The 12,401-nt window shown below is 32.2% G+C and overlaps 1 protein-coding gene across 2 annotated transcripts in view; it reads right to left on the bottom strand.

Moving 5' to 3' along the window:
- The window catches only part of LOC127732615 (uncharacterized), a 36,845-nt gene continuing 24,444 nt past the window's right edge, over window positions 1–12,401 (bottom strand). For both annotated transcript variants that reach the window (XM_052241696.1, XM_052241697.1), the window contains exons 7-10: window positions 9,310–9,375; window positions 7,987–8,043; window positions 7,029–7,121; window positions 1–1,052 (exon numbers count right to left, since the gene is read on the bottom strand). In XM_052241696.1, the coding sequence (XP_052097656.1) occupies window positions 73–1,052; window positions 7,029–7,121; window positions 7,987–8,043; window positions 9,310–9,375 (1,196 nt within the window). In that variant the 3' untranslated portion in view covers window positions 1–72. The remainder of the gene's footprint in view (window positions 1,053–7,028; window positions 7,122–7,986; window positions 8,044–9,309; window positions 9,376–12,401) is intronic.

Here is a 12,401-nt window from a genome sequence, read left to right as displayed (position 1 = left end):
TTTCTTTGTACAACAACATATATTTAAGAGAAAGATTAAATTGTACAAATCTCACTTAAGGCAACAAAAATATTATTTCGATATTGAATTAAAATTTGAAATATTACTTTTATCAACACTAAAAACTATTATATGATCTTTTCTATCAATAACAAATGATAATCCAAGATATATTTCGTTTTCAAATACTTCAAGGCATAAAGATCTGGCATGACTTACATGTTTCAAGTATTCCACTAGAATAGGACTGTATCTATATGGATCTTTCTCATTTTTATCGGTGTTTTCAAATTTCCCTTTCGTATGATTAAATACACACACACCCTCACTAGTTGCAGCGAACAATTTGTCATCTGTCGATGCAATGCTTCGAACGTTTTGGAGAGCACGATCGTGACTCTTTCTTGTACCCTTGATAACACCTTCACTGTCAATACATACAATTTTTTTATCATTTTCATCTGCAATAAACACACGTGTATCTGTTCCAGTCGTTACGGATAGACGGCGAGCTGTATCAAAAGGGTCTTTAATTGAAAGATTTGTCATTTCTACATTGCCCTCGTGTATCTTAAATTGAAATAATTCGGATCTGTTAGATAAAATAAAAAGTTTTTCTGATATACCGGCTATTCCTTGAATTCCTTTTTCACCTATAATTGATTTTTGTTTTTTATTCAGGTTATATGAAGGTCCATCTTCTAACTTCATTTCATCAAAAATAAATTTAAATGTAAGAATATTAAAATCATCCTTGTATATCAAGGCAATTACGTCATCACCTAATTTTGCTAATCTATTTGGATGCTTTACAAGAGAAATATTCCTGCATGAGTCCTGTGGGGACTTGTCACCTCTTATCTGCCGAGTGACAATACTATTTTCAATGTTGTCAGCATCAATGTATAAAAGATACAGTTGTTTCCGTTTCTTAATAAAACACATGTCTAAAATTCGTGGCTCTTTCTTGCAATCATCTGATTTCAAATTTTCCCCATGTAAATGACATCTCAATTGTGCCGATTCAACTTTAATTCGTATTATACCTTCAACTGAAAAAAACAAACAATCAAAGATCAAATTGTGTGAAATGACAAATTATTTCACATCACAAATAAAATTCCTTGTATCTTTGTTCATTTTGAAAGAATGGGTTTCATACTTAAAGTAGAAATTTTGCATGAATAATCAGAAGGGTAAAATTTATTTTATTGTAATCAAGATATTATGGACAAAAATTGCCACTAGCTATTTTGGATTAACATTTTGTGTTGTCCCAAATTAAAGAAGTGTATGTTTCTAGTTTTCAACATATCTTTTATACAGTATAACATTGAGAATGGAAATGGGGAATGTGTCAAAGAGACAACAACCCGACCAAAGAGCAGAAAAAACCAAAGGCCACCAATGGGTCTTCAACACAGCGAGAAAATCCCGCAAACGGAGGCGGGCTTCAGATGGCCCCTAAACCAAAAGATGTACTAGTTCAGTGAAAATGGACGTCACACTTAACTCTGAAACATATAATGTTATACCCTACTTTTAAAATCCATGATTTGAAAATATCTTTAAAGGACAGGTTACTTTCATTTTATAAAGAATAATAATATGGTTCTTAATTCCTTGATCAGATTACAATCCAATCTTCTTATTGTGGTTATCAATCATCCATCAAGTTACTTTGTACACAAAAAAGTATGTACTATGAAACCTTGTGAAGAGAAATAGAAATAATATTGATAGTTCCTTTTGTAATGCCTATCCGCTATACTATGGGCCATGTAGAGCTATATTTTTTTCTAAATTAACATAGCTTTAGTTTTACTGTGAAATTGATAATTTTTTAAAAACATGTAGAACGCCCACCACCTCTAAAATATATATGCCTGTTTTTTGACAATTTATTTTTTCATCTAATCATGTAAAGAAACAGACACATATTTATCTCAATGTACATACTTACACCAGCAACTGCCATCTTTTCTTTTTGGAGTGAATTGCTTTTTAAAATCATCAATTTTTATGCTTGATTGACATATAAACTGTTAAGTTCCTTATTCGTGTTTGCCTCATTTATAAACACAAGGACTGGTAACTCAATGTTCCAAATTGAACACTAGTGAGTAGGCTTTCATAAAATTAAACTAATTAATGAACTCCCGTTTTACAAACAATTGTTATGAAAATAGTCAACCAAATATAAAAAATTAAAAAAAAACCAAAAAAAACAACTTGATAGATTTCATGCGTCCGACGCGCTTTTCTGGATCTACCTTCATCAGGAACGATCTAAGCCGAATATTTAAAAGCCAAGAATATATGAGAACAGAAACAGTTAAAGTGCTATATGACCAAAAAGAACCTAAAAGTAATAGCTAAATCCATCTAAGGTCAACTTTGCCTGGGTTAAAGTCACTGATTAGATATTAACGATGAATTATTAACGTATAAATGTGCTTGAGCTGTAATTACAATTATAGTTATATTAATGAAAATGTTATACTTCGTCCATATATTTTATTCTGTTATTTCGGATCGTATTATTATTTTTTTTGTCTTTCCTTTCATTTGCTTGATTATGCCTATTTATCTCGCTTTCTTAATTATGTGCCACTATAGATGAATATATATAAATGCCTATCAACCCATGATGAAGAACAAAAATAAATTTATAAATTTATAAACGAACAATTTAAGAAAGATTTGTTATAAATCATGTCAGTACCCAGTGCTGTTAAAATTGAAAACAACACTTTTTTTCTTTTCAGGGCGTTTCTGGATTTAAATTCATTAGGAACGCTCGAATCCGAATATTTGAAAGCCAATGATGTATAAGAACCGAAGCAGTTGAAGAGCTATATGACCAAAAACAACATAAAAATAAAAGCCAAATACATCTTATGTCAACTTTGCGTGAGGGTATAAAAACCTTAGTTTCTTAATGATTTATAAATTCATAAACGGACGATACCAAAAATAAACTATCAGTAGAACAATTAATTTTTTACTCGAGTTGCAAATACGTGCTAAATTGGATAGTAAATTGACAGGTATATACTATGAGATGAAGAACTCGGTTCATAGCAGCTCATACTAGATTTGCAGTATGTACATTTCCATTGACTAACCGTTACCACTACCATCAAAACGGAAGAAAATTGACAATTTATACAATATCTAAAAAAGTCCATCTACAAAAAACATAATTGTTTTCATGTATCATTATTTCTTTAAACAAATATTGTCAATAAGTTTTCTATGTAAATATCGTTTCAAAGTAGGCAATACCTAATTTTGTATATCATCAAGAATATTAACTTTTCATTTGGTTTAATTGATTATAAATAAATGAAATGTCCAAAGCTATAAGATACCATTCTTAATACATGTAAGACGTTCGAGTTGATCTACTGACCATTAAAGCACGGTCACATGACCCATATTAGACAGACATGCACACCGAAAAGTGATTCAGTGAATTGAATAAGTTTACCTGTTACCCATAGCAACCGAATGTCGATTTTTAATCCTGTCTTACGGACATGCACATTATCAAACATTCTTTAGTACAAATGTAGTTTACCTATTATTTATAGAAATTGAGAACCTAACCTAAATATAAAAGTGGTATATCGCTGAGTACTGTTGGTCGCTCTCCTTAGTCAAAGTTCAAACTAGATCCGCGAGTAAAAATGAATGAATAATTTACTCTGAGTGAAGTGATTTTAAGTGCGTCGATGGGGTAGCTTAACAATTCATCATAAGTCACACACCAAAGACACAAGTATTTAGTGTCAAAACCAAAAACATGACAAACCAGTAAAAATGTCAGACATACTGGACATGTTTAACCTATAACATATTCAAATATCACAGATGAATTAAGAGATCGAAAAACTGTGACGAACAACACATCTTAGGGTAAGCTCATATAATTTAATTGTGAAGTGACAATTTCAGTCTTTCTCCCTCATTGCTAGAGTAGATTTTAGGTCAAGTGTATACTTCTGTTATTTAAATCGCCTAATCATGAAAAAACTGTATTTTATGAAGAGAGAATGCTTTAGTTTGCGGCAAATAGTATGTTACTAGTAAACATGAGAAAAAAAAAAGATAGATAACTGAAATTATTACATTAATCGCCAATCAAATTTTTAGGTGTCCAATACCATAAACTTTTTGTAAAAAACCTAAAAAGTAATAGAATTTTATATCTCTGTAGTATCTTTTTGTCGTTTTTCTTTTGACCCGCACAATTTCTGTTTCTCTTCGTCTATTCTATTTAACAAATATATATTTGACATATTACATATACTTGTAAATGGTAAATTGACTCCTGTTGGATGGAGTCGCACACATTTCATCTATTTTACAGGATTAACATAGTTGATTAATTACTTGTAATTACTGATTGCTCTATTGACTAGTTGAACAAAAAAGTGCTGGTCGTTGAACAATGCAAGGTTAGGTGACGGAACACCTATCACTGTGTCTAAAGTAACCCGGCAAAAAATGTTTGGACTCGATAGTATCTAATATTCGGTCCTGCAACGGACCACATACAGACAGAGAAAAGATAGGATTTCTGTTTATATATTTATTATTTGTATGAACTTTTAGGATATAAATACACATATAACTATTTTCGATTATGAGATGTAATATTTTCTACAATCGTTCTAGATTAATGGAGAAATAAGTTTAAAAATGCACGACAAAATGATGAATAGAATGAATCTTGCCTCGAATTGTTTAATTTCTAATTAAATGGTGCGCTTAACATTATAGATATATACATGACGATTGCAAGACGAATCAATTTGAGCACATCACTATTTTTATTTTTATGCGCGAAACGAAAGAAATGGGTCACTTCAAAGTGGAAGGACTCGTTTTTGCCAAATGTTAAATAAAATTGAGAATGGAAACGGGGAATGTGTCAAAGAGACAACAACCCGACCAAAGAGCCTTGGGCTGTTTTCTGCTCTTTGGTAGAGTTGTTGTCTCTTTGACACATTCCCCATTTCCATTCTCCATTTTTTAACTTATTCATTTGCTTTATCATGTTCAACATTTTATGCTCATGATATTTATTTTCAAACAACCATAGGAAAGATCCCACCAGGTAGAGTGGAATATTTACTTAGATAACCATCCGGTTGTCCAAGAAAATCACATATCGAATATGCTTCCTTCAATTTTGGAGGCTGTTCACTAAACAAGTCTGAACACTACATTTTACATAATTTACTTGCAATGCAATTTGATGCTCTAAACTCTCTATTCGTTTTTCGATATGATACTGTAAAACTTGGATAGTGTATAGCCTTGAAAAATGGAGGACTCTCATTCCATATTTGATTTTCTTCGACAACAGGATAGTTCAGATAAATACATACGCATGCTGAATTGCTATTAAAAGGATTGTTCATGCGGAGCAAATGATCACAATGATCATGCGTTGAAAAATCATCATACCCTTGCCTGGGAATATTCTACTAAGTATAAGCTAGAATACAAGTCCAAACCCCTCTAGAAAATGAAACGGTTAACCTTTTATGAATAAAGGTTCTTGTATCTCTCTATTGTGTAATGATTATGGTGCATTGCCAATTCTTTTACATTTTAAATACGTTGGTCAATATAGAAATAAGAAAATGTGGTATGATTGCCAATGTGAAAACTCTTCACCAGAGACAAAAATGATGTAGAGTAAGCAATTATAGGCCACTATACGGTCTTCAACAATGAGAAAAAAACCAATATCCATACAACAAGCTATAACAGGCACCGAAATGACAAAGGTAAAACAATTCAAACAAGAAAATATAAATCAGACCGTTAGTCATCTCGTTTGAATTGTTTTACATTTGTCATTTCGGGGCTTTTTTGTTTTTAACTTACTATGCGGTATGGGGTTTGTTCATTATTGAAGGCCGTACGCTGACCTATAATTGTAAACTTTGACGTCATTTGGTCTGTAGTGGAGAGTTGTCTCATAGGCAATCATGCCACATGTTCTTATATTTATTTTAATGGCCTGATTTATGTTCAAAATCAATAAACGAAAAACTGATATAATATACAGAAACAAACGAAACCACTGAATTAAAGACTGCTGATTACGGACAGGCACATACAGAATGTCGCGGAGTTAAACTTGTTAGTGGGATTCCATCCCTCCCCTTAAACCTGTTTCATATTGTTAATATCATTATGCAATTTTAGCCTTTGCTCGAGGTCAATTCGAGAATATATCTACTTGAGAGAAGTATATCGACTGAGGACGAAGTACATGGTCGATATAATTCTTATTGCCGTGCATTTTTACTTACTTCTGCATTCGTGTATGAAAATACAAAAACTGAAGTGCTCAAAGTGATTTGTCTTGCAATCTCCATGTATATATCTATCTTTACGCACGTTTCTTTCCTTTTAAGGCGCACAATTTAATAAGAAATTAAACAATTAGAGGCAAGATTCACTCTAGTCATCATTTTGACGTGCATTCTCCATTAATCTACACCGATTGCAGAAAATATTACTTTTCACAATTGAAAATAGTAATATGTGTATCAATAATATATAATTTCATTTAAATTACAAAAAAAAAAATAACAGAAATCATACTTTTTCTCTGCCTGTAGGTGGTCCGTTACCGTACTGGATATTATATACTATTGAGTTCAATCATTTTTCTCTGGGTTACTTTAGACAAAGTAAGGTTATGCCTATCAGACCCACGTGTAATTTATTCTCTACAAAAAATTTAGTTTACCTAGGACACATAGGTTACTAAGAAACTAACCTAATGTTACTGAAATAACAAAATCAGGAAATTGCAGGCGGAAATTAGACAATTAACCATATATGTGCACTGGAAATAGATGGCCTAGGTATTCAGTCATTTTGATGATGATCACGATGAATGGCTGTTTTACGTCCAGTGGCAAATAAAATGCATATTCAGGACGAGATGAATTAAACCCTGCTTTGGACTAAATTGACAAAAGTGAGACAAAAATTACCTTCTAGGTACCGTTTCTCCGTATTACATTCTGTGGTATTGGTTTGTTGTCTTTTTATATTTATGCACAAAGTTTCATTAACTTTATCAGGTTCTGCAGAAGTATATGATTTATTTTAAATATAATAAAGAAAAGTTTATTTTTCGAAACTCAATTGACAATTAAACAATCAAGCCAGAATCATCAACATTAAATAAAATCATTACAAGAGACGGGAGGCAGGATAAATGCCTTTTTGTGTGTTTTTTTTTTTTTTATAATAAAAAGCTTGATGGATTTGTACTACTGTTATATAGACTGTTGTGAGTCTAGATTCGCATGACTTATGATGCATAGCAGGATACGCTTACCTATGAATGTACACAGTTTCGCTTCTTTTGGAGTTCATACGATTCCATCATTGTTTGTTTGTACCTTGATTTGTATCTTCGTAATCTTTTAATGACAAACTATTGTTTTCTTAACATAGTTGCTAACATCATATATCTTAAAAAGAACGATATTTAACAAAGGACGACAGTTTTGGCCTTTAAAACATTCAGAACATGGTATGCAAAATTAAAAATAAATAAATACTTTCATCTTCCCTAATCACACAGAATACATGAAGTAGCGTTAAACAATGATAATGTAGCACAAAAAGACATTAAGGTGTCAATAAAACAGTAATGTAAATAATTCTAGACATAAATGTTCGTTTTAAAACAAACTAAATTTTTAACTTGAAAAGAGTATAATGATCTCAAAGTTGATCTATTACTTTTAAATAAAAGGCGGAGTTTTCTGAATATTTGACAAATATTTCTTTTCATTACAAAAAGTGTAAAATTGAAACTTTTGATTTGAAAGACTGACTTTTACAGCAGTTGTTTAACAGACCAATGTATAAGACTTGCAATATGAGTTCGAAGTCGGAAAAAACAGTTGCAACAGCCTTATTTGAATAATATATAGTTACCCTTTTCTAATTCGACAGCACCAAATTTCTGTTTTTGTCTGTAGACAAATATGAGCCCTTTAATAAATAATACAAAAATCTGAACTCTTCATAAAAAATACCGAAACTTAAAATAAATCAAAACAAATCATAAATGCAATACGGAAAGCTGAATAGTAACCTTCGTTCAATGTTGACAAACACTCGTTCTTCTATGACAAATCTTTTTATCCTGCATACTAAACCCACATCCACCAAATTCCAATATCGTTTTGTTTTATAAATCAAGTTTATTTAACTGCTTTATAACGAATTAAGTACCAACCATTTAGTTAGAAAACCAACATATAGTCCCTCGACACTAATTCAAGAGGAACTCCTCATAAATTATAGGTCTTATCTGTGTTCCTTTGTACTGAATTCCCAAATTCCACACATGTAAGTGTCCTTATAAACAAGTCATTTTGCTGGGTTGGTCAAATGCGTCACGAAATCTTTTCCAAATCATTAACATATATGTTATCAGCAATCAAAACCAGGATCCAGAGTTGAAGTATGACTACATAGTCTAAGGGAGGCGGGAATCAGAAGTCCTGTGGAAATCTGCAGTACATTTTTTACAGAATAATAACACATTTGATTTTCAAATTCAAGGGACCAAAAAGATGTCCTATTATGCATCCTCCTTTCACTTATATGTACATATGCAAAATTCGGTCAGTTGTTTTAACGGAGTTGGAATGCGGATACATTATGCCATGGCATTGTCAGTTGTTTTAACGGAGTTGGAAGGAGGATACATAATGCCATGGCATTGTCAGTTTGTTTTCGACTTATGAGTTTGAATACCATTCGCCTCTCTGTCTCTACATGTTTATGGCACTGATGATCACAAAGAACTTTTTATATTCCAAAGGTATCATCAGCTCAGAAGTCAGTGCTTCGGTTCTGACAATAATAATACCATACCTTCCTTAAATCCGCGGATTTTAGAGATTTAAAAAAACAAGGTTAAAAACTCCCTCAAGCAAAGTTGACCTTTGTGTGATGTGGGTGTTGCTTTCGGTCATATAGCGGCTCAAGTCTCTATTTTTTGTACGCGCTTTGTTTTCAAATTTTTGGGTTTGAGCAATCCTGATAAAGGTAGTTAAAGGAATTCGCTTCTAATTTTTCTGAGAGTTATTTACGTTTTACATTTTTCTGTTTTTCTCCATGTTTTGATCACAATAAATAATACTGGCATCGTCATCCCATGCTGCATTTCTTACACCTTTTAAAACTACATTAAGTTTACTATCACTGACTCTTCGGTCGTTTTTATTTTCCTTCAACTTTTGCACTTACCTATAATCATAACAACCAGACAGAAAATAATTAGGCAGATGAAGACAAGTACCATATTCCGACTGTCTGAAAAACGAGAATTACATGCAATTGTTATGATCAATCAAAAATTTAAAATCCTTTTACTATTGCGGCCAAAAAGTCAGAAGATAATGTGGCCAAAAACGTCCTTACCTTGAATATATACAGGAAACAAAAGAAATAGGACGAACTGATAACCAACAATACACAAAATGCAAGACAGAAAATTAAAGATTGCGCAATGGAGAGACTTAGTTAATCATTAAGTTTAATCAAGACACTGTTTGTGTTATCATAGTTTTTATACGAAAATTATTGTAAGTGTCATTTCAGCAATCCATCAGTTTATCACTTTATCGACCATGTAGCTGTTTATCATTTTAATGTGTCTTTATGAACGTACTACTTGCGTCACTGACCCTACAATATAAGATTAGAACAACTTATGTATCCTATATTATCTTATCCACGGCCTAGTAAATTTCTCGGATTTCGATTGGTTACTGGCACGCATGACAAGCTGCTAACTTTGCTTGGCTTTGCCGTCCATTAATGGGACCTAGTTATGGAAATGACCAATGTTGACCATGTCGTGCCGTTTGAGACGTTGGTCGCCAAATTTGGTTTATTCTAATTTCTCTTATTCTTCATGAAATGTTGTCTAATATTTGACCACCTTCAGGGTTCTACGCTCCGTTGAAAGGATGTTTCTTTAACGTTACCTTTCCTTAAAAATGCCTGAATTGGACTAAGACCGGGGATAAATTTGTTTATCAACTTTCATTTATGCGTTAAAAATCTCCATATCTACGAATATGAACGTAAAATACTAATGTAAAATACTACATATTATGTCCTTCAGATTAAATGTCTAAATCAGATTTCTACTTCGCCAAAATTGTTTCCAGAATATGTGTATTGATTCATGAAACCAGTAGCCATAATAGACGTGACACGTTGCTATAATAGCTCTAGGTTACACATAATTTTAGTGGGGTTCGTGTTGCTCAGTCTTTAGTTTTCTATGTTGTGTTTTGTATACTGATGTTTGTCTTTTGGTTGCTTTTCCTTTTTTGCGACAGTGTTGTCAGTTTGTATTCGACTTATGAGTTTGAATATCCCTTCTGGATTTTCCGCCTCTCTTTCACATTACATCATTACGATACCTACATGACAGTTGCTTTTGGAAAGACAAGTAGTAGAAAAATTATATATATAAAATTTGAAAGAAAAAAAAAAATTTTGAGAAAAAAAATTAAAACAAAAATTGGAAAAAAAAATTTGGAAGAACAGATTTTGAAATATATTCTTTTTATAATTATAAAGTTGAAAGTTCTGCCGTACCTTGAATTTCCAGTTTGAATTAAAAACATCGGCCTGGAAGGCGGATGGTAATGTTTTTCTAAAGAGGGATACAGTAAAGACATGACATCAATAAATACAAGGAAAATGAAAAAAGATTATATCAGTATAGATCAGTTTAATGAAAAGGCTTCTCAACAAAATATGAAATGAAAAAAATTTACCAGCTAATGCGATATTTAAAATTATAGAAATTACAGAAGTGAACGGGAAATTTTGGGGAAAGTCAAATTTCAATTCTTAGAAAAAGAGATGGTGACCTAAAAAAAGTATAGGCTTGCACTGGACAAAATTTAGAAAAGCAAATTGGGGGGAATATATGTTAAAAGTAATTGTTTAACAAATTCTAAAAAAATCAAACACGTTATTTTACCTACACATAGATAAGAAACTGACATCGGGGGGTTGGTAGAAATAAATTTGAAACTTTTTTTTAAAATTCTAATTCAATAAAATTGGATTCGAAAAAAAACGAATTAGAAAAAATATATCAAAAAAATAAATACATACAATAAAATGATGTTGATTGTTGAATAGGTAGAACAGTTAAAAGATATTGTTAGGGATCCAAAGCTTTAAAATATTCAAACAGGAGAAAACCTCAGATAATTGAACTAATCCAATCCAAAACCTATATTAAACTGACGGAAAATGAACAAACTTATAGGGTACTTCAAAATATGCTTCTGGAACAGGGAATGAAGGGGGTAAGAAGATTGAACACGAAGGATATATTAAAAGGTGGAATCAAAACCCAGGAGAAACAATGAAGAGGATGGTAAGTACCAATGAGGTGAACAAAAAGGGCTAAAGTAAATGTTATTCTGCATTGTATTTTTGAAAAGATGGTTTGCAATAAATATGAAAAAGAAAAGGCTCACTTTCACTGCAGAAAAAAAGAAGTTGCAGAGGCGACCGAAATGCGAGGATGCCAGGAGAATGCTATGACCTATATTTGAAAACGGATGTTATTTATGAACCTATGTCTAAAGAACTATGAACCCGAACCGGCCTGGTACAACACAGCCCACGTTTCGGCCTACGATGTGGCACTGAAAGTTACCGTTGTCAATCTAAATTACCTGACAGAACTAGACATGCTGTTCATGATTGAGAAAGGAATTAGAGGTGGACTTATCGTTGTTCCACAAAAGTATGCAAAAGCTAACATCAGTATGTGAAAGGATATGATAGCTACAAACCAAATAACTATCTCATGTTAAAGGAAATGGATAATTGCATTGGGGGGAAATTGCATCTCCGTCTTCTTTTTGTGCTTAGCCCATTGCCTAGCATAATCCTCGACTGAATCCACAAGTATTTTGATTGATTGGTTTAGGCTCACGATATTTTGGGCATTAACGGCGACAAATTGAGATTTTGTTCAACCAATACACGGAGCATATCCAACTCTCTCGAAGTCGACCAATGCTGATCGTGGTTTTCTAAATGTTCACTGTGTTAATTTTTGTTCCAACATTTCGTACAAAAGATTATCATTAAATTAAAAATAAATGGACGTGAAAGAAATTTCTTATAGTGAAAAGACTACACAGAGAACATTTGGCTGTTCAATCTATGTTGGTCCGAACACACGGGGTTGTCAACATTGACCTCACCAGCCAAAATCCAATGGAAAGTATATATGCAAATTAGATGAGTTCTACAAAATATGAAATAAATAGAGAACTACAAAAATGTTTTTCGTT

The sequence above is a fragment of the Mytilus californianus genome, unplaced genomic scaffold (genome assembly GCF_021869535.1).
Source record: "Mytilus californianus isolate M0D057914Y unplaced genomic scaffold, xbMytCali1.0.p SCAF_26, whole genome shotgun sequence".
Taxonomy (NCBI): domain Eukaryota; kingdom Metazoa; phylum Mollusca; class Bivalvia; order Mytilida; family Mytilidae; genus Mytilus; species Mytilus californianus.
This window is presented reverse-complemented; position numbering and strand designations above follow the sequence as displayed.